Source organism: Salvelinus fontinalis, chromosome 6 (assembly GCF_029448725.1).
Source record: "Salvelinus fontinalis isolate EN_2023a chromosome 6, ASM2944872v1, whole genome shotgun sequence".
Lineage (NCBI taxonomy): Eukaryota > Metazoa > Chordata > Actinopteri > Salmoniformes > Salmonidae > Salvelinus > Salvelinus fontinalis.
In genome coordinates, this window is record NC_074670.1 from 7,201,326 (window position 1) to 7,221,283 (window position 19,958).

General features: G+C 41.9%; 1 protein-coding gene across 1 annotated transcript; it reads left to right on the forward strand.

Moving 5' to 3' along the window:
• The first annotated feature begins 2,033 nt into the window (after positions 1–2,033).
• On the forward strand, positions 2,034–18,899 carry LOC129856903 (solute carrier family 40 member 1-like). Its single transcript, XM_055924661.1, has 8 exons — positions 2,034–2,136; positions 4,097–4,164; positions 4,394–4,553; positions 5,159–5,274; positions 5,698–5,824; positions 6,083–6,361; positions 13,181–13,873; positions 17,054–18,899. The coding sequence occupies exons 1-8, from the start codon at positions 2,034–2,036 to the stop codon at positions 17,317–17,319; spliced, it is 1,812 nt and encodes a 603-aa protein (XP_055780636.1). The 3' UTR covers positions 17,320–18,899.
• The last annotated feature ends 1,059 nt before the right edge of the window (positions 18,900–19,958 follow it).

Below are 19,958 nucleotides of genomic sequence, written 5' to 3' on the forward strand. Positions count from 1 at the left end.
AGTGAAAACCTGCAGACACTCGGCCCTCCATGGAATTAGTTTGACACGTGTTCTAAAGAATATTTTCAATGAGTTTCGGTTTTTCTGTTACTAGTGTATGCCCTTAGGACTCTGCAATGCACGTATATACCTTTATTAAACAGACTTTTGCCTTGAGTAGACCCATTCTTAATTCTACTAGTTATATTGTATTTCTATTGCCTTGAACAGACCAATTCTTAATTCTACTACTTATATTGTAGTTCTTTTGAGTTGAACAGACCCATTCTTAATTCTACTAGTTATATTGTAGTTCTTTTGAGTTGAACAGACCCATTCTTAATTCTACTAGTTATATTGTAGTTCTTTTGAGTTGAACAGACCCATTCTTAATTCTACTAGTTACAGTTGAAGTCAGAAGTTTACATACACTTAGGTTGGAGTCATTAAAAGTTGTTTTTCAACCACTCCACACATTTCTTGTTAACAAACTATAGTTTTGCATGACACAAGTAATTTTTCCAACAATTGTTTACAGACAGATGATTTCACTTATAATTCACTGTATCACAATTCCAGTGGGTCAGAAGTTTACATACACTAAGTTGACTGTGTACCTGAGGCTGCATTTCAAAGCATACCTTCAAACTCAGTGCCTCTTTGCTTGACATCTTGGGAAAATCAAAAGAAATCAGCCAAGACCTCAGGAAAACAAATTGTAGACCTCCACAAGTCTGGTTCATCCTTGGGAGCAATTTCCAAATGCCTGAAGGTACCACGTTCATCTGTACAAACAATAGTACGCAAGTATAAACACCATGGGACCACGCAGCTGTCATACCGCTCAGGAAGGAGATGCGTTCTGTCTCCTAGAGATGAATGTACTTTGGTGCAAAAAGTGTAAATCAACAGCAAAGGACCTTGTGAAGATGCTGGAGGAAACAAGTACAAAAGTATCTATATCCACAGTAAAACAAGTTCTATATCGACATAACCTGAAAGGCAGCTCAGCAAGGAAGAAGCCACTGCTCCAAAACCGCCATAAAAAAGCCAGACAACGGTTTGCAACTGCACATGGGGACAAAGATCGTACTTTTTGGAGAAATGTCCTCTGGTCTGATGAAACAAAAATAGAACTGTTTGGCCATAATGGTCATCGTTATGTTTGGGGGAAAAATGGGGAGGCTTGCAAGCCGAAGACACCATCCCAACTGTGAAGCACAGGGGTGGCAGCATCATGTTGTGGCGGTGCTTTGCTGCAGGAGGGACTGGTGCACTTCACAAAATACATGGCATCATGAGGGAGGAAAATGATGTGGATATATCTAAGCAACATCTCAAGACATCAGTCAGGAAGTTAAAGCTTGGTTGCAAATGGGTCTCCCAAATGGACAATGACCCCAAGGATACTTCCAAAGTTGTGGCAAAATGGCTTAAGGACAACAAAGTCAAGGTATTGGAGGGCCATCACAAAGCCCTAACCTCAATCCTATAGAAAATGTGTGGTCAGAACTGAAAAAGCGTGTGCGAGCAAAGAGGCCTACAAACCTGACTCAGTTACACCAGCTCTGTCAGGAGGATTGGCCCAAAATTCACCCAACTTATTGTGGGAAGCTTGTGGAAGGCTACCCGAAACGTTTGACCAAAGTTAAACAATTTAAAGGCAATGCTACCAAATACAAATTGAGTGTACGTAAACTTCTGACCCACTGGGAATGTGATGAAAGAAATAAAAGCTGAAATAAATAATTCTCTCTACTATTTTTCTGACATTTCACATTCTTAAAATAAAGTGGTGATCCTAACTGACCTAAGACAGGGAATTTTTACTAGGATTACATGTCAGGAATTTTGAAAGAGTGAGTTTAAATGTATTTGGCTAAGGTGTATGTTAACTTCCGACTTCAACTGTATATTCTAGTTCAATTGAGTTGAGCAGGCCCATTCTTAATTCTACAAGTTCCATTGTTGACAAGCCCCTTCTGGATTCTTGTACAGTAGTTGTGTGACCTCTGATCCCTTACCGGTGACCTGGTTTGGACTCTGTACAGGCGATGTCCCTGCGAGCAGACGCAGCCCAGTGTGGAGGGGTGGTGGTGGAGTTTGAGTCTGATGACATCAAGGAGGCTCGGGCCAGGAAGGCCAGGAGTAGATCAGGTCAGCTCGTCTATTGCGGGAGTGGAGAGAGAGAGATGACCAGGAGTTTACCCTGACCTCATGACCTGACAATACAACTACACAGCCATTACTTAATGATGATGTAACAACACGTTGTGATTGTCGTAATCACAGCGTTACATTTATATAGGTATTAGAGCAACCCAATATAAAGTGTTAGGTATAAGAGAAACTTAATGTAAGGTGTTAAGTGTACGAGCTACTTAATGTAAAGGGTTATGTATAAGCAAAACTTAATGTAAAGTGTTAGGTATAAGAGCTGCTTAATGTAAAGTGTTAGGTATAAGCGAAACTTAATGTTAAGTGTTAGGTATAAGCAAAACTTAATGTAAAGTGTTAGGTATAAGAGCTGCTTAATGTAAAGGGTTAGGTATAAGCAAAACTTAATGTAAAGTGTTAGGTATAAGCGAAACTTAATGTTAAGTGTTAGGTATAAGCAAAACTTAATGTAAAGTGTTAGGTATAAGAGCTGCTTAATGTAAAGTGTTAGGTATAAGCAAAACTTAATGTAACGTGTTAGGTATAAGCAAAACTTAATGTAAAGTGTTAGGTATAAGAGCTGCTTAATGTAAAGTGTTAGGTATAAGCAAAACTGAATGTAAAGTGTTAGGTATAAGAGCTGCTTAATGTAAAGTGTTAGGTATAAGCAAAACTTAATGTAACGTGTTAGGTATAAGCAAAACTTAATGTAAAGTGTTAGGTATAAGAGCTGCTTAATGTAAAGTGTTAGGTATAAGCAAAACTTAATGTAAAGTGTTAGGTATAAGCAAAACTTAATGTAAAGTGTTAGGTATAAGAGCTGCTTAATGTAAAGTGTTAGGTATAAGAGCTGCTTAATGTAAAGTGTTAGGTATAAGCAAAACTTAATGTAACGTGTTAGGTATAAGCAAAACTTAATGTAAAGTGTTAGGTATAAGAGCTGCTTAATGTAAAGTGTTAGGTATAAGAGCTGCTTAATGTAAAGTGTTAGGTATAAGCGAAACTTAATGTTAAGTGTTAGGTATAAGCAAAACTTAATGTAAAGTGTTAGGTATAAGCGAAACTTAATGTTAAGTGTTAGGTATAAGCAAAACTTAATGTAAAGTGTTAGGTATAAGAGCTGCTTAATGTAAAGTGTTAGGTATAAGCAAAACTTAATGTAAAGTGTTAGGTATAAGCAAAACTTAATGTAAAGTGTTAGGTATAAGAGCTGCTTAATGTAAAGTGTTAGGTATAAGCAAAACTTAATGTAAAGTGTTAGGTATAAGAGCTGCTTAATGTAAAGTGTTAGGTATAAGCAAAACTTAATGTAACGTGTTAGGTATAAGCAAAACTTAATGTAAAGTGTTAGGTATAAGAGCTGCTTAATGTAAAGTGTTAGGTATAAGCAAAACTTAATGTAAAGTGTTAGGTATAAGCAAAACTTAATGTAAAGTGTTAGGTATAAGAGCTGCTTAATGTAAAGTGTTAGGTATAAGAGCTGCTTAACGTAAAGTTTTAGGTATAAGCAAAACTTAATGTAACGTGTTAGGTATAAGCAAAACTTAATGTAAAGTGTTAGGTATAAGAGCTGCTTAATGTAAAGTGTTAGGTATAAGAGCTGCTTAATGTAAAGTGTTAGGTATAAGCAAAACTTAATGTAACGTGTTAGGTATAAGCAAAACTTAATGTAAAGTGTTAGGTATAAGAGCTGCTTAATGTAAAGTGTTAGGTATAAGCAAAACTTAATGTAACGTGTTAGGTATAAGCAAAACTTAATGTAAAGTGTTAGGTATAAGATCTACTTAATGTAAAGTGTTAGGTATAAGATCTACTTAATGTAAAGTGTTTAGTTGTAAGAGCTGCTTAATATTAGGTGGTTTTCCAGCTATAGATGTAGAGTGTTCCTGTAGACTCATAATGATGTTATCTCTGGTTATTGTTCATGTTACTGTGTGTCTCTGTTGAACTTACTCACCAGGGTCAGCCCTCATCTACCTCAGGGGCCCTAAATTCCTGATCTACGTCAGTGGGGCACTGTCCATGTGGGTAAGAAGCCTTTTCATGTAACAACAATGGGTAAGGGAGCTACAAAGCCATACCGGCTGGACACTATAAGGTTTATGTCATCAACCTGGTCGTGTCTTGCAAATCAATGAAAGATGGACATACTTTACATGTGCCTTTATGCCCTCTACCACTAGAAAGAGTAAAAAGCTAAAAGCCAAAAGCTAAAAACGTTCTTCTCCGTCATGATGACTATTTGTCTTTCTAATAGGGTGACCGTATGTGGCACTTTGCCATTTCGGTGTTCCTGATCGAGCTGTATGGACGTAACCTGCTGCTGACCGCAATATTTGGCTTGGTGGTGGCGGGGTCAGTGCTGCTGCTAGGGGCTTTGATTGGGGACTGGGTTGACCGCAACCCCAGGAACAAAGGTTAGACCAACAATATCTTCTATTTACAGCTATAGGACCTGACATCTAGTCCCAAATGGCACCCTAAAGGTACTGCAATCTAATAGGGAATATGAGGCTATTTGGGATGCAGTCCTAATTTGCTGCCTCTCTGCCTCACATGGGCACTCTGCAGTTCAAACAGTAACAAGTTGCACCCCACCACTATTTTGGTAAATTGCTGAGGGATTTGGCTGGATAAATGTAACCACTCACAAATTCATAGACAGAGCTATGGATGCAAGTACTGACCATCCATGAGACGAACATTATAGTTTTAATCATGTTTTGAAGCTATACAGAGTTAGTTTACAATTACAAAGTAAAACAAGCGTATATTTGGGGATCTACTGGGGTACAACAGATGAACTAAGCTCATGAGTCATTTATAAGTTATATTATTTTAGAATCAATAGCTATATATGATTACTTTAAAAGTCCAAAAATGAATGTGCTATAGCAACTGCAGAATGCCCTTTTAAGACCAATGATACATTTATGGTTCTGTAGAAGTCTTTATGGTTCTCTGAAATGCATTGTCCCAGAATATTTTAGAGTCTTAGTTTCTTCTCCCTCCTTGGTTTTAGTGGCACATGCATCGTTGTTGGTTCAGAACATTTCAGTGACGGTGTGTAGCATTGTGCTGATGTTGGTCTTCTTATATAAACAGTGGATTGAGAGCATTTGGGATGGCTGGTTAACTGTGAGTATATTTTTCATTTTCTCTCCCATACTGTCTAAACTCTCATCATGTGAACCAACAGTATGGTTTGGAATCAGATATGGATTCAAATAGCATTTGTATCCTTTCAAAGACTTTATCTGCACTTGATTGAGTTTGCCTGGTGCAATGGAACACATGGAATAGTCCTAAAATGACAAACTCCACCCATCCAGTGCTCCAGGCGTGCTCAATCAAACGCTCAATATATTTGAAAGAAAATGAATGCTATTTAAACCCAGGTCTGTTGAGAATCAGGCTCGATATATTATTGCAAACTGCTGTGACGGTTGCTGTTTCTCCTGCACTGTTCTGTGTCCATGTTGTTGCTGCTGCTGTTCTGAGCCTCCTGCTGCTCTGTGCTGTCATGCGTAGTAACGTGTTGCATCACAAAACTTACACAAGGTGGTTTGTTATACGGTGGTGATCGTCCTGGCAGATGTGGCTAACCTAGCAAGCACAGCGCTGACCATCGCCATCCAGAGGGACTGGATTGTGGTTATCACTGGATACAACCGGGGTCACCTCGCCGGTGAGACTGGCAGACCTTCCACACGCTATTACATCACGAGGGATTGTTGTTTCTGTTTCAGCTGCTGAACTGGCTGCTGGTTAAAGCACAAGGTTATCATACACTCTATGTATTTAGTTTTTCTAGGATGTATCACATGCATTACAATAGAGTCAGAATAGTTTGATAATGTAGGCATTAGTAAAGCTGGTAACACAGATACCATATCACCACAACCAAACTAAACCCTGTACCTATTGGTTTGATTCTGATCTGAAGGGATGAATGCTACCATGCGGCGCATCGATCAGGTGACCAACATCCTGGCACCGCTGGCGGTGGGACAAGTCATGACCCTGGCCTCCAACGTGATCGGCTGCGGCTTCATCCTGGGCTGGAACCTGGTGTCCCTCATAGTGGAGTTTATCTTCCTGTCCCGGGTCTACCGCATTGTCCCGGCGCTGTCCGTCAAACCACCCGCGCCCGAGGACGGCCAGGCCTCCCTGGAGAGACCAACAGAGGGGACGGAGGGACTGGTGGAGAGGAGGGGGTCACAAGGTCAGTGTCCTGGTGTCCTGGTCACTCTGTGACTGCTTCAGTAGTTGAGTTGGTAAAGTAAAGTAAAGTGGATCTTCCAACCTATTTCATCAAACTTTACAGTGAAGCATAACTTTACTTTACAGTAAAATTGGATGAAATCGGTTGAAAGATACGTGAGGGCAAGAAACCTTACTCTAATTCCAACATGCACAGCATATACACTACCGTTCAAAAGATTGGGGTCACTTAAAAAATGTCCTTGTTTTTGAAAGAAAAGCAATTTTTTTTCTCCATTAAAATAACATCAAATTGATCAGAAATACAGTGTAGACATTGTTATTGTTGTAAATGACTATTGTAGCTGGAAACGGCTGATTTTTAATGGAATATCATCATGGGCGTACACAGGCCCATTATCAACAACCATCACTCCTGTGTTCCAATGGCACGTTGTGTTAGCTAATTCAAGTTTATAATTTTAAAAGGCTTATTGATCATTAGAAAACCCTTTTGCAATTATTTTAGCACAGCTGAAAACTGTTGTCCTGATTAAAGAAACAATAAAACTGGCCTTCTTAGACTATTTGAGTATCTGGAGCATCAGCATTTGTGGGTTCAATTACAGGTTCAAAATGGCCAGAAACAAAGACCTTTTTAAAAATAAAAAAAGCCAGTTTTATTGCTTCTTTAATCAGAACAACAGATTTCAGCTGTGCTAACATAATTGCAAAAGGGTTTTCAACATGTTCTTAAATGTACTTCACCTTTATTTAACCAGGTAGGCTAGTTGAGACCTGGCCAAGATAAAGCAAAGCAGTGCGACAAAAACAACAACACAGAGTTACACATGGAATAAACATACATACAGTCAATAATAAAATAGAAAAAAGTCTATATACAGTGTGTGCAAATGAGATAGGATAAGGGAGGTAAGGCACTGGAGTGATAGTTGTGCAGAAGATGAGTGTGCAAGTAGAGATACTGGGGTGCAAAGGAGCAAGATAAACCAAATAAATAACAGTATGGGGATGAAGTAGTTGGATTGGCTATGTACAGGCGCAGTGATCTGTGAGCTGCTATGACAGCTGGTGCTTAAAGTTAGTGAGGATGATATGGGTCTCAAGCTTCAGTGATATTTGCAGTTCGTTCCAGTCATTGGCAGCAGAGAACTGGAGGGAAAGGCGGCCAAACGAGGAATTGGCTTTGGGGGTGACCAGTGAAATATACCTGCTGGAGCGCGTGCTACGGGTGGGTGCTGCTATCGTGACCTGTGAGCTGAGATAAGGCAGGGCTTTACCTAGCAAAGACTTATAGATGACCTGGAGCCAGTGGGTTTGGCGATGAATATAAAGCGAGGGCCAGCCAACGAGAGCATACAGGACGCAGTGGTGGGTAGTATATGGGGCTTTGGTGACAAAAAGGATGGCACTGTGATTCACGGCTATTTTGTAAATGACATCGCCGAAGTCAAGGATCGGTAGGATAGTCAGTTTTATGAGGGTATGCATGAGTGAAGGATGCTTTGTTGCGAAATATGAAGCAGATTCTAGATTTTATTATGGATTAGAGATGCTTAATGTGAGTCTGGAAGGAGAGTTTACAATCTAAACAGATACCTAGGTATTTGTGGTTGTCCACATATTCTAAGTCACAAAGGTCCAGAGTAGTGATGCTGGACGGGCGGGCAGGTGTGGGCAGCGATCGGTTGAAGAGCATGCATTTAGTTTTACTTGCATTTAGAAGCAGTTGGAGGCCACGGAAGCAGAGTTGTATGGCATTGAAGCTCGTCTGGAGGTTAGTTAATAACACAGTGCCCAAAGAAGGGCCAGAAGTATACAGAATGGTGTCATCTGCGTAGAGGTGAATCAGAGAATCACCAGAAGCAAGAGCGATGTATACAGAGAAAAGAGTCAGCCCGGGGAGTGAACCCTATGGGACCCCCAAAGAGACTGCCAGAGGTCCGAACAACAGGCCCTCCAATTTGACACACTGAACTCTGTCTGAGAAGTAGTTGTTGAACCAGGCGAGGCTGTCATTTGAGAAACCAAGGCTGTTGAGTCTGCCGATAAGAATGTGGTGATTGACAGAGTCGAAAGCCTTGGCCAGGTCGATGAATACAGCTGCACAGTATTGTCTCTTATCAATGGCAGTTATGAAATCGTTTAGGACATTGAGCGTGGCTGAGGTGCACCCATGACCAGCTCGGAAGCCAGATTGCATAGCGGAGAAGGTACGGTGGGATTCAAAATGGTCGGTGATCTGTTTGTTAACTTGCCTTTCCATGACCTTAGAAAGGCAGGGTAGGATAGATATAAGTATGTAGCAGTTTGGGTCTAGAGTGTCTCCCCCTTTGAACAGCTTTCCAATCTTTGGGGATCTCAGACGATATGAAAGAAAGGTTGAGCAGGCTAGTAATAGGGGTTGCAACAATTTTGGCAGATAATTTTTGAAAGAGAGGGTCCAGATTCTCTAGCCCGGCTGATTTGTAGGGATCCAGATTTTGCAGCTCTTTCAGAACATCAGCTATCTGGATTTGGGTGAATGGGAAATGAGGGAGGTTTGGGCAAGTTGCTGTGGGGGGTGCAGGGCTGTTGACCGGGGTAAGGGTAGCCAGGTGGAAAGCATGGCCAGCCGTAGAAAAATTCGTATTGAAATTCTCAATTATTGTGGATTTATCGGTAGTGACAGTGTTTCCTAGCCTCAGTGCAGTGGGCAGCTAGGAGGAGGTGCTCATGTTCTCCATGGACTTTACAGTGTCCCAGAACCTTTTGGAGTTTGTGCTACAGGATGCAAATTTCTGTTTGAAAAAGCTAACCTTTGCTTTCCTAACTGCCTGTGTATATTGGTTCCTAACTTCCCTGAGAAGTTGTATATCGCGGGGGCTATTCAATGCTAATGCAGTACGCCACAGGATATTTTTCTGCTGGTCAAGGGCATTCAGGTCTGGAGTGAACCAAGGGCTAAATCTGTTCCTGGTTCAACATTTTTTGAACGGGGCATGCTTATTTAAAATGGTGAGGACGGCACTTTTAAAGAATAACCAGGCATCCTCTACTGACGGAATGAGGTCAATATCCTTCCAGGATATCCGGGCCAGGTCGATTAGAAAGGCCTGCTCGCTGACGTGTTTTAGGGAGCGTTTGACAGTGATGAGGGGTGGTCGTTTGACAGCAGACCCATTACGGACGCAGGCAATGAGGCAGTGATCGCTGAGATCCTGGTTGAAGACAGCAGAGGTGTATTTGGAGGGCAGGTTGGTTAGGATGTTATCTATGAGGGTGGCCATGTTTGCGGATTTGGGGTTGTACCTGGTAGGTTCATTGATAATTTGAGATTGAGGGCATCAAACTTAGATTGTAGGATAGCCGGGTTGTTAAGCATGTCCCAGTTTAGGTCACCTAACAGGTCACCTAACAGCAACAGCTCTGAAGATAGATGTGGGGCAATCAATTCACATATGGTGTCCAGTGCACAGCTGGGGGCAGAAGGTGGTTTATAGCAAGCGGCAACGGTGAGTGACTTGTTTCTGGAAGGCTGGATTTTTAAAAGTAGAAGCTCTAATTGTTTGGGCACAGACCTGGATAGTAAGACAGAACTCTGCAGGCTATCTCTGTAGTAGATTACAACTCCGACCCCTTTGGCAGTTCTATCGTGTCGGAAAATGTTATAGTTAGGGATGGAAATATCTGGGTTTTTGGTGGTCTTTCTAAGCTAGGATTCAGACACGGCTAGGACATCCGGGTTGGCAGAGTGTGCTAAAACAGTGAATAAAACAAACTTAGGGATGAGGCTTCTAATGTTAACATGCATTTACGGTTACAAAAGTCAACAAATGAGAGCGCCTGGGGAATGGGAGTGGAGCTAGGCACTGCAGGGCCTGGATTAACCTCTACATCACCAGAGGAACAGAGGAGGAGTAGGATAAGGGTATGGCTAAAGGTTATAAGAACTGGTCGTCTAGTACGTTCGGAACAGAGAGTTAAAGGAGCAGGATTCTTGGCATGGTAGAATTTATTCAAGGCATAATTAACAGACAACGGTATGGTAGGATGTGAAATCAGTGGAGGTAAACCTATGCATTGAGTGAAGAGGAGAGATATTATCTCTAGAAACATAATTTAAATGAGGTGAGGTCACCGCATGTGTGGGAGGTGTGGGAGGGTTAGCTAAGGCGTATTGAGCAGGGCTAGAGGCTCTACAGTGAAATAAGGCAATGATCACTAACCAAAACAGCAATGGACAAGGCATATTGATATCAGGGAGAGGCATGCGTAGCCGAGTGATCATAGGGGTCCAGTGAGTAGCTCGGCGGGCTGGAGACACAGCGATTCAGACAGCTTGCGGGCCGTGGCTAGCAAGCTAGCAGAATGGCCTTAGAGGGACGTTGCGACGGAAGAAGTCTGTTGTAGCCCCCTCGTGCTGTTATGTCGGCAGACTAGTCGTGATGGATCAGCAGGGCTCTGTGTGGTAAAAGGGTCCAGGCAAAATAGGTATAGTGGCCAAAGAATTTGTCCGATGGGCCTCTTCAGCTAACAGTCCGATATGCTCTAGACAGCTAGCGGGCCGCGGCTAGCAGGCTAGCAGATGGGCATTCAGGGGACGTCGCGATGGAGGAGCCAGTTGAAAAAAAACCTCAGGTAAATTACGTCAGTAGTCCAGTCGTGATGGAATCGGCGGGGCTCCGTGTCGGCAGTCAAGGGGTTCCAGGCCAATTGGCAAAGGAGTGGCTGATGGACCTCTTCCGCTAGCCAGGAGATGGGCCTTGCAAAGGCTAGCTCCAGGCTAATTGGTTCTTGCTTTAGGACAGAGACGTTAGCCAGGAGTGGTCACTCGGAATAGCAGCTAGCTAGCTGTGATGATCCAGGTGAAAAGGTTCAGAGCTTGCGGTAGGAATCCGGAGATATGGAGAAAAATATGTCCGATTTGCTCGGGTTTGAGTCGCGCTGTGCAGACTGGCAAGAGTTGTCTGGGCTAAAGGTTAGCTGATGACTGCTAGCAGTGGCTAGCTGACTACTAGCTAGTAGCTAGTTAGCTGGCTAGCTTCTGTTTGGGGTTCCGGTTCAAAAGTAAAGAAAATAGCAGATTCACACCACATTGGGTGAGGCGGATTGCAGGAGAGTATGTTGAAGTTGAGGTTAAGAAAAATATTTTTAAAAATATATGCAAAGAAAAAAGATATAAAAAGATATATACACGGGACACAACAAGACGAGGACAAAGACGTCTTACTGCTACGCCATCTTGGAAACACTTTAGATCATGATCTAATGATCATTTAGCCTTTTAAAATGATAAACTTGGATTAGCTAATGCAACGTGCCATTGGAACACAGGAGTGATGGTTGCTGATAATGGGCCTCTGTACTCCTATGTAGATATTCCATGGAAAATCAGCTGTTTCCAGCTACAATAGTCATTTACAACATTAACAATGTCTACACTCTATTTCTAATATATGTAATGTTATTTTAATGGAAAAAAATATGTGCTTTTCTTTCAAAAACAAGGTGACAGCGAACTTTTGAACGGTAGTGTACATGCTTGTTCATCTCTATGGAAACGTAGTATAACTTGAATACACTGTTGCCTTAAGTTAGTTAATGGATGATGTTAGTATCATGACTGATGCTTGTCCTCTCCCTCTCAGTAGATCATTGGTAGTAGCATGACTGATGCTTGTAATCTCCCTCTCAGCAGATCATTGTTAGTATCATGACTGATGCTTGTCCTCTCAGTAGATCATTGTTAGTAGCATGACTGATGCTTGTCCTCTCAGTAGATCATTGTCAGTATCATGACTGATGCGTGTCCTCTATCTCTCAGTAGATCATTGTTAGTATCATGTCTGATGCTTGTCCTCTCAGTAGATCATTGTTAGTAGCATGACTGATGCTTGTCCTCTCAGTAGATCATTGTTAGTATCATGACTGATGCTTGTCTCCTCAGTAGATCATTGTTAGTAGCATGACTGATGCTTGTCCTCTCAGTAGATCATTGTTAGTAGCATGACTGATGCTTGTCCCCTCAGTAGATCATTGTTAGTAGGTTGACTGATGCTTGTCCTCTCAGTAGATCATTGATAGTAGCATGACTGATGCTTGTCCTCTCAGTAGATCATTGTTAGTAGCTTGACTGATGCTTGTCCTCTCCCTCTCAGTAGATCATTGTTAGTAGCTTGACTGATGCTTGTCCTCTCAGTAGATAATTGTTAGTAGCTTGACTGATGCTTGTCCTCTCAGTAGATCATTGTTAGTAGCTTGACTGATGCTTGTCCTCTTCCTCTCAGTAGATCATTTTTAGTAGCTTGACTGATGCTTGTCCTCTACCTCTCAGTAGATCATTGTTAGTATCATGACTGATGCTTTTCCTCTCAGTAGATCATTGTTAGTATCATGACTGATGCTTGTCCTCTCAGTAGATCATTGTTAGTATCATGACTGATGCTTGTCCTCTCAGTAGATCATTGTTAGTATCATGACTGATGCTTGTCCTCTCAGTAGATAACTGTTTGTATCATGACTGAGGCTTGTCCTCTCAGTAGATCATTGTTAGTATCATGACTGATGCTTGTCCTCTCAGTAGATCATTGTTAGTAGCACGACTGATGTTTGTCCTCTCAGTAGATCATTGTTAGTAGCACGACTGATGTTTGTCCTCTCAGTAGAGCATTGTTAGTAGCATGACTGATTCTTGTCCTCTACCTCTCAGTAGATCATTGTTAGTAGCATGTCTGATGCTTGTCCTCTCAGTAGAGCATTGTTAGTAGCACGACTGATGTTTGTCCTCTCAGTAGAGCATTGTTAGTAGCATGACTGATTCTTGTCCTCTACCTCTCAGTAGAGCAAAGTGAGGTGGTGACATCAGCCCCGGGCCTCAGTGATGACGACATGAGCCTGAACCTCAAGGAGATCACCAACCTGCCTCTGTGTTTCGGACGCTTCCGCTGGCTGCTGAGCACCTGTAAGGATGGCTGGAGGGCCTACTACCGCCAGGATGTCTTCCTGGCTGGGATGGGCCTGGCCTTCCTCTACACAACTGTCCTGGGCTTCGACTGCATCACCACGGGCTACGCCTACACCCAGGGCATCAGTGGCTCCCTGCTCAGTCTGCTGATGGGGGTCTCGGCTATAACAGGCCTCATGGGCACCGTCATGTTCACCAAGCTGAGGAAGGCCTACGGTTTAGTCAACACAGGCATCATCTCCAGCTGCCTCCATCTTTGCTGTCTGCTGCTGTGTGTGTGTTCTGTGTTCGCCCCCGGCAGCCCCATGGACCTCCGCCTGCTCATGCCCTTCCTGGACGCCAATGCCAACTCGACGTTGGCGGCGGCCGGGGGGATGGTGGAGGGCCAGAGGCAGAAGCACACCTACCCGATGCGGGGTGGCATTAATCAGCCGCTGCTGCCCGACCGCTCGTCCATCCACTGGACCAACAACACGGTGCTGTTTGAGAATATGCCATCAGGCATGGAGCCAGACTCCTACATCTCTATAATCCTGCTGTTCTTGGGGGTCATCACAGCACGCATCGGTGAGTAAGAGGGACGACCAGGTCCAGGCCCTTCACAATTGGATTGAGTTGCTGATCCACAGCTTAACAATAGCAACTGTGTTATGCATGTTTATAACATAGGCTGTGGGTATTCAGTTCTTTTGAGACTCAACAGTAAATTAGTTCAAATAGTGTTGGAAGATAATCATTTTTGTATTATAACGGAATTCTTTGACCAGTGTTGATGACAGAGTGCCTGACTGAATAGAGACTAGTGAAATGGCTCCATAGTCTAGTGGTCTATCTATATAGACTATAGTCTAGTGGTCTATCTATATAGACTATAGTCTAGTTGTCTATCTATATAGACTATAGTCTAGTTGTCTATCTATATAGATTATAGTCTAGTTGTCTATCTATATAGACTATAGTCTAGTTGTCTATCTATATAGATTATAGTCTAGTTGTCTATCTATATAGACTATAGTCTAGTGGTCTATCTATATAGACTATAGTCTAGTGGTCTATCTAAATAGACTATAGTCTAGTGGTCTATCTATATAGATTATAGTCTAGTTGTCTATCTATATAGACTATAGTCTAGTGGTCTATCTATATAGACTATAGTCTAGTTGTCTATCTATATAGACTATAGTCTAGTTGTCTATCTATATAGACTATAGTCTAGTGGTCTATCTATATAGACTATAGTCTAGGGGTCTATCTATATATACTATAGTCTAGTGGTCTATCTATATAGACTATAGTCTAGTGGTCTATCTATATAGATTATAGTCTAGTTGTCTATCTATATAGACTATAGTCTAGTTGTCTATCTATATAGACTATAGTCTAGTTGTCTATCTATATAGACTATAGTCTAGTTGTCTATCTATATAGACTATAGTCTAGTTGTCTATCTATATAGACTATAGTCTAGTGGTCTATCTATATAGACTATAGTCTAGTGGTCTATCTATATAGACTATAGTCTAGTTGTCTATCTATAAAGACTATAGTCTAGTTGTCTATCTATATAGACTATAGTCTAGTTGTCTATCTATATAGACTATAGTCTAGTGGTCTATCTATATAGACTATAGTCTAGTTGTCTATCTATATAGACTATAGTCTAGTGGTCTATCTATATAGACTATAGTCTAGTGGTCTATCTATATAGACTATAGTCTAGTTGTCTATCTATATAGACTATAGTCTAGTGGTCTATCTATATAAACTATAGTCTAGTGGTCTATCTATATAGACTATAGTCTAGTTGTCTATCTATATAGACTATAGTCTAGTTGTCTATCTATATAGACTATAGTCTAGTTGTCTATCTATATAGACCACAGGTGTCAAACTCATTCCACGGAGGGCCGAGTGTCTGCGGGTTTTCGCTCCACCCTTGTACTTGATTGATGAATTAACATCACTAATTAGTTAGGAACTCCCCACACCTGGTTGTCTAGGGCTTTATTGAAAGGAAAGACCAAAAACCTGCAGACACAAGGCCCTCCGTGGAATGAGTTTGACACCCCTGATATAGACTATAGTCTAGTGGTCTATCTATATAAACTATAGTCTAGTTGTCTATCTATATAGACTATAGTCTAGTTGTCTATCTATATAGACTATAGTCTAGTGGTCTATCTATATAAACTATAGTCTAGTGGTCTATCTATATAGACTATAGTCTAGTTGTCTATCTATATAGACTATAGTCTAGTTGTCTATCTATATAAACTATAGTCTAGTTGTCTATCTATATAGACTATAGTCTAGTGGTCTATCTATATAAACTATAGTTGTAACGGCTCTCTTTCGGACAGTGAGTTGACCAAGGCGCAGCGGGTGATGAATACATAATGTTTTATTGACAAGACGGAAAAACACGAAACGAAATACACATGAAATGATTAACAAAATAACAAAACGAACTAGACAGACCTAAACTATGAACTTACATGAAACGAGGAACACATAAACAGGAACGACCGAGACGAGACAGTACCGTGTGGTGCAAAATACACAGACACAGCGACAATCACCCACAAACAAACAGTGAGAACAACCTACCTTAATATGACTCTCAATTAGAGGAAAACGCAAAACACCTGCCTCTAATTAAGAGCCATACCAGGCAACCCAAAACCAACATAGAAACAGAAAACATAGACTGCCCACCCAAAACTCACGCCCTGACCATCACACACATACAAAACAACAGAAAACAGGTCAGGAACGTGACAATAGTCTAGTGTTCTATTTATATGGACTATATTATAGTGATCTATCTGTATACACCATAGTCTAGTGGTCTATCTGTATAGATCACAGTGTAGTAGTCTATCTGCATAGACCATAGTGCAGTAGTCTATCTGCATAGACCATAGTGCAGTAGTCTATCTGCATAGACCATAGTGCAGTAGTCTATCTGCATAGACCATAGTGCAGTAGTCTATCTGCATAGACCATAGTGTAGTAGTCTATCTGTATAGACCATAGTGTAGTAGTCTGTCTGCATAGACCATAGTGTAGTAGTCTGTCTGCATAGACCATAGTGTAGTAGTCTATCTGTGTAGACCATAGTGTAGTAGTCTATCTGTGTAGACCATAGTGTAGTAGTCTATCTGTATAGACCATAGTGTAGTAGTCTATCTGTATAGACCATAGTGTAGTAGTCTATCTGTATAGACCATAGTGTAGTAGTCTATCTGTGTAGACCATAGTGTAGTAGTCTATCTGTATAGACCATAGTGTAGTAGTCTATCTGTATAGACCATAGTGTAGTAGTCTATCTGTATAGACCATAGTGTAGTAGTCTATCTGTGTAGACCATAGTGTAGTAGTCTATCTGTGTAGACCATAGTGTAGTAGTCTATCTGTATAGACCATAGTGTAGTAGTCTATCTGTATAGACCATAGTGTAGTAGTCTATCTGTGTAGACCATAGTGTAGTAGTCTATCTGTGTAGACCATAGTGTAGTAGTCTATCTGTATAGACCATAGTGTAGTAGTCTATCTGTATAGACCATAGTGTAGTAGTCTATCTGTGTAGACCATAGTGTAGTAGTCTATCTGTGTAGACCATAGTGTAGTAGTCTATCTGTATAGACCATAGTGTAGTAGTCTATCTGTATAGACCATAGTGTAGTAGTCTATCTGTATAGACCAAAGCAGCCACTGACCATTGTCTGTGTATCCTGTGTGTTCCAGGTCTGTGGTCCTTTGACCTGACCGTGACCCAGCTGCTTCAGGAGAACATCTGTGAGTCAGAACGTGGTGTGGTCAACGGGGTCCAGAGCTCCATGAACTACCTGATGGACCTTCTCCACTTCATCATGGTCATCTCTGCTCCGCAGCCCCAGCACTTTGGCATCCTGGTCATCATCTCTGTACTGTTCATCACCACGGGACACACCATGTACTTCCTATACGCACGCAAAGCCAAGAGAAAACCTGCTGGACGCCTGGACACGTAGGGAGGCCGTGCGGCTTTCTGCGACAAAGCATGAGCCCAAAGACTCCACTCTGCCTGTGCCTGCCCGTGAAATGAATGTCTCTTCTCTCTTGTTCCCTCTGCGCTCTCATTGCTAGGCAACAATACAATACCGTAACACTCCTTCCCCCCCATCCAGCCATTCATTCATTTCAGCACAGCACAGCAAGTGTCTGTCGTGTCCTCCCCAACCTGGTTGCTATCTCCCTGCATGGTCAGGTGTAGTATGGCCAAGTGCTAAGGTACAGTAACAAACTAGAACTCAGGTTAACTAGAGTAGGATCCATCTTTTCCCTTCTGTACATAGGTTGAGGTGGTCGCAACAGATGCGGTGTTGGTCCCCTGCCGTGGTAGGTTCTCACCCCAGTGTTGGTCTCCCACCGTGGTAGGTTCTCTCCCCAGTGTTGGTCCCCCACCGTGGTAGGTTCTCACCCCAGTGTTGGTCCCCCACCGTGGTAGGTTCTCACCCCAGTGTTGGTCCCCCACCGTGGTAGGTTCTCACCCCAGTGTTGGTCCCCCACCGTGGTAGGTTCTCCCACCTCAGGAAAAGGGCACAGAGGGCAGGCTGAGGCAGCAGCAGCAGCAGCAGAACACGCTTTTCCAGCAATTTTAGATTACTGCAAGAGCTCTGTTATGGCAGTCTGTTAACCTACTCAGAGTTTGGATGGGAGTTGGATGGATGGATTGATGTATTTTTCTAACCTTCACACAGTAAAGAACTGGGCATGGTGAAGCAGGTGACAGTAACAAAAAGAAGAAGAAATGAGATTTAACAACTTTAACAAGTGGCAAACATGTTACTGCTCCGTCCACTTGGAAATAATCCAGGAAGTCCAAAAGGAAAAGTAAAGGGAAGTTGGTGTCAGATTGTGAGATACTGAAGATTATAAAGGAGCCCCCCTTGATGGACCGAAGAGGAAGGCTGTAGTGTCATCTTCTCCTGGTCTGTTTCTCTGTGGATGAATCAGGCAGACGTGTGCCTAGCTTTCAAATCAATCACTAAGACACATTTCAGTGCCTATTGATTAACACATTATATCAGTAAAAAAATATATCATTTAAACCGGATCGCAGGAACGTATCATAAGAACATAAAGATAGTAAGAAAAGAAAAACATGCATTGAAATGAGAGGAAACCAAAATGACCATGATCGCTTGTGTACTTAGATAACTGAAAATAGCTTCCAAATTGTAAATGCTTTTCCATCACATAGAAACAGAGTGATATTAATGCAGTTTGACAAATTTATAGCAAACAGATTTTGACCTCCTCTTTCATTTTGTGACCTGTTTTGAGATCAGTGTTTAGTAGATTGATAGGTCTATATGATTCTGGATTAAGGCAGTGTTGTATTACACCAGAACACCTACGTATCCTGTTTCATTGTTGTTCTCATGAACTAAAACCTTACCTCAGTACAGTACAAGAAAACCCTGTTTGAAAAACTGACTTGGACATGTCTCAGCTATGTACGGCCATCTCCTTTCTGTAGTGGCAATACCATCAAAGTTGAACTCGTTGTCATGCAAACAGCACCACATTACAATTTATTTGTTTTTATATCATCTTTTCCTGTGACGTGTTGTTCACTTACATCTATAATTTGTTGTTCTTTTCTGTTTCAGACTGTTATTGACAATAAACACAGATTAAGATGTCTTTGTATTTTGACCTGAAATGTTTTGTTACCAACATTTCCCTCTATTCACCAAAGCTCATTACGAACTGATTTGGATGTCTAAAAGTCATAGTTATGATGAGTCCAGGGGGTTTCTGGGAGTTTTTCAGTCACGTGTTCCGTAAATTTCCAATCATTCTGAGAGCACGTGAACGCAGCATCATAAATGACAGTCAGTATACAGTTCATGTACTGCACTACGTTTCGTCCAGGAGAAGGCTCCAAAACGCCCCTCACTGCATGCCAAGCACCGAACAGGTCTGCCTCTCACCCTACCCAGTCCCAGTTAATCCCCTCCATAAATAAAGGCACCATTTCAACCTTCCTGAGTTAATGTTCTAGTTGGATCCTTTCCCAGAGAATAGGCTACCTCATGACTCTAACAATATTAATAAAGGCACCATTTCAACCTTCCTGAGTTAATGTTCTAGTTGGATCCTTTCCCAGAGAATAGGCTACCTCCTGACTCTAACAATATTAATACTGCCTGTCCCTTGTGGATCTTGTGCATATTTAATGGCGACATTTCCCAGATCTTGGCTCCCATACTGGCATAAGGCATTAGAAATTCTGCTGACGGGCTCGCGAAGCCGATCTTACTGAGCTTGCATTTTGACCGCTGGAGAGAAGACAGGATGTTCAGAAATAGAACCACAGGTGAAGCCCCGTCCCCAATTAATCAGGAAGTAGGAAGTAGGCCTAGTGCTGCCACCACTCTATATCACAGTTCGAGAGAGAGAGATAGATAGAGAGAGAGAGAGAGAGAGAGAGAGAGAGATGAGAGATGAAGAGAAAGAAAGAGAGATGAAGAGGGAGAGACAGAGAGAGAGAGGGAGAGAGATGAAGAGGAAGGAGGAAGACCAGGAGGAGATCAGGCTGTGGCAATTATCTCAACAGGCAAATTCACCTGCAATGACTCTCATGGCCAGCAGAGGTCAATGT

Coding starts and splice junctions, on each gene's coding strand:
- LOC129856903 (XM_055924661.1), top strand. CDS start 2,034: ATGTCCCTGCGAGCAGACGCAGCCCAGTGTGGAGGGGTGGTGGTGGAG. Junction 2,137..4,096: donor GAAGGCCAGGAGTAGATCAG/GTCAGCTCGTCT, acceptor CTTACTCACCAG/GGTCAGCCCTCATCTACCTC. Junction 4,165..4,393: donor GTGGGGCACTGTCCATGTGG/GTAAGAAGCCTT, acceptor TCTTTCTAATAG/GGTGACCGTATGTGGCACTT.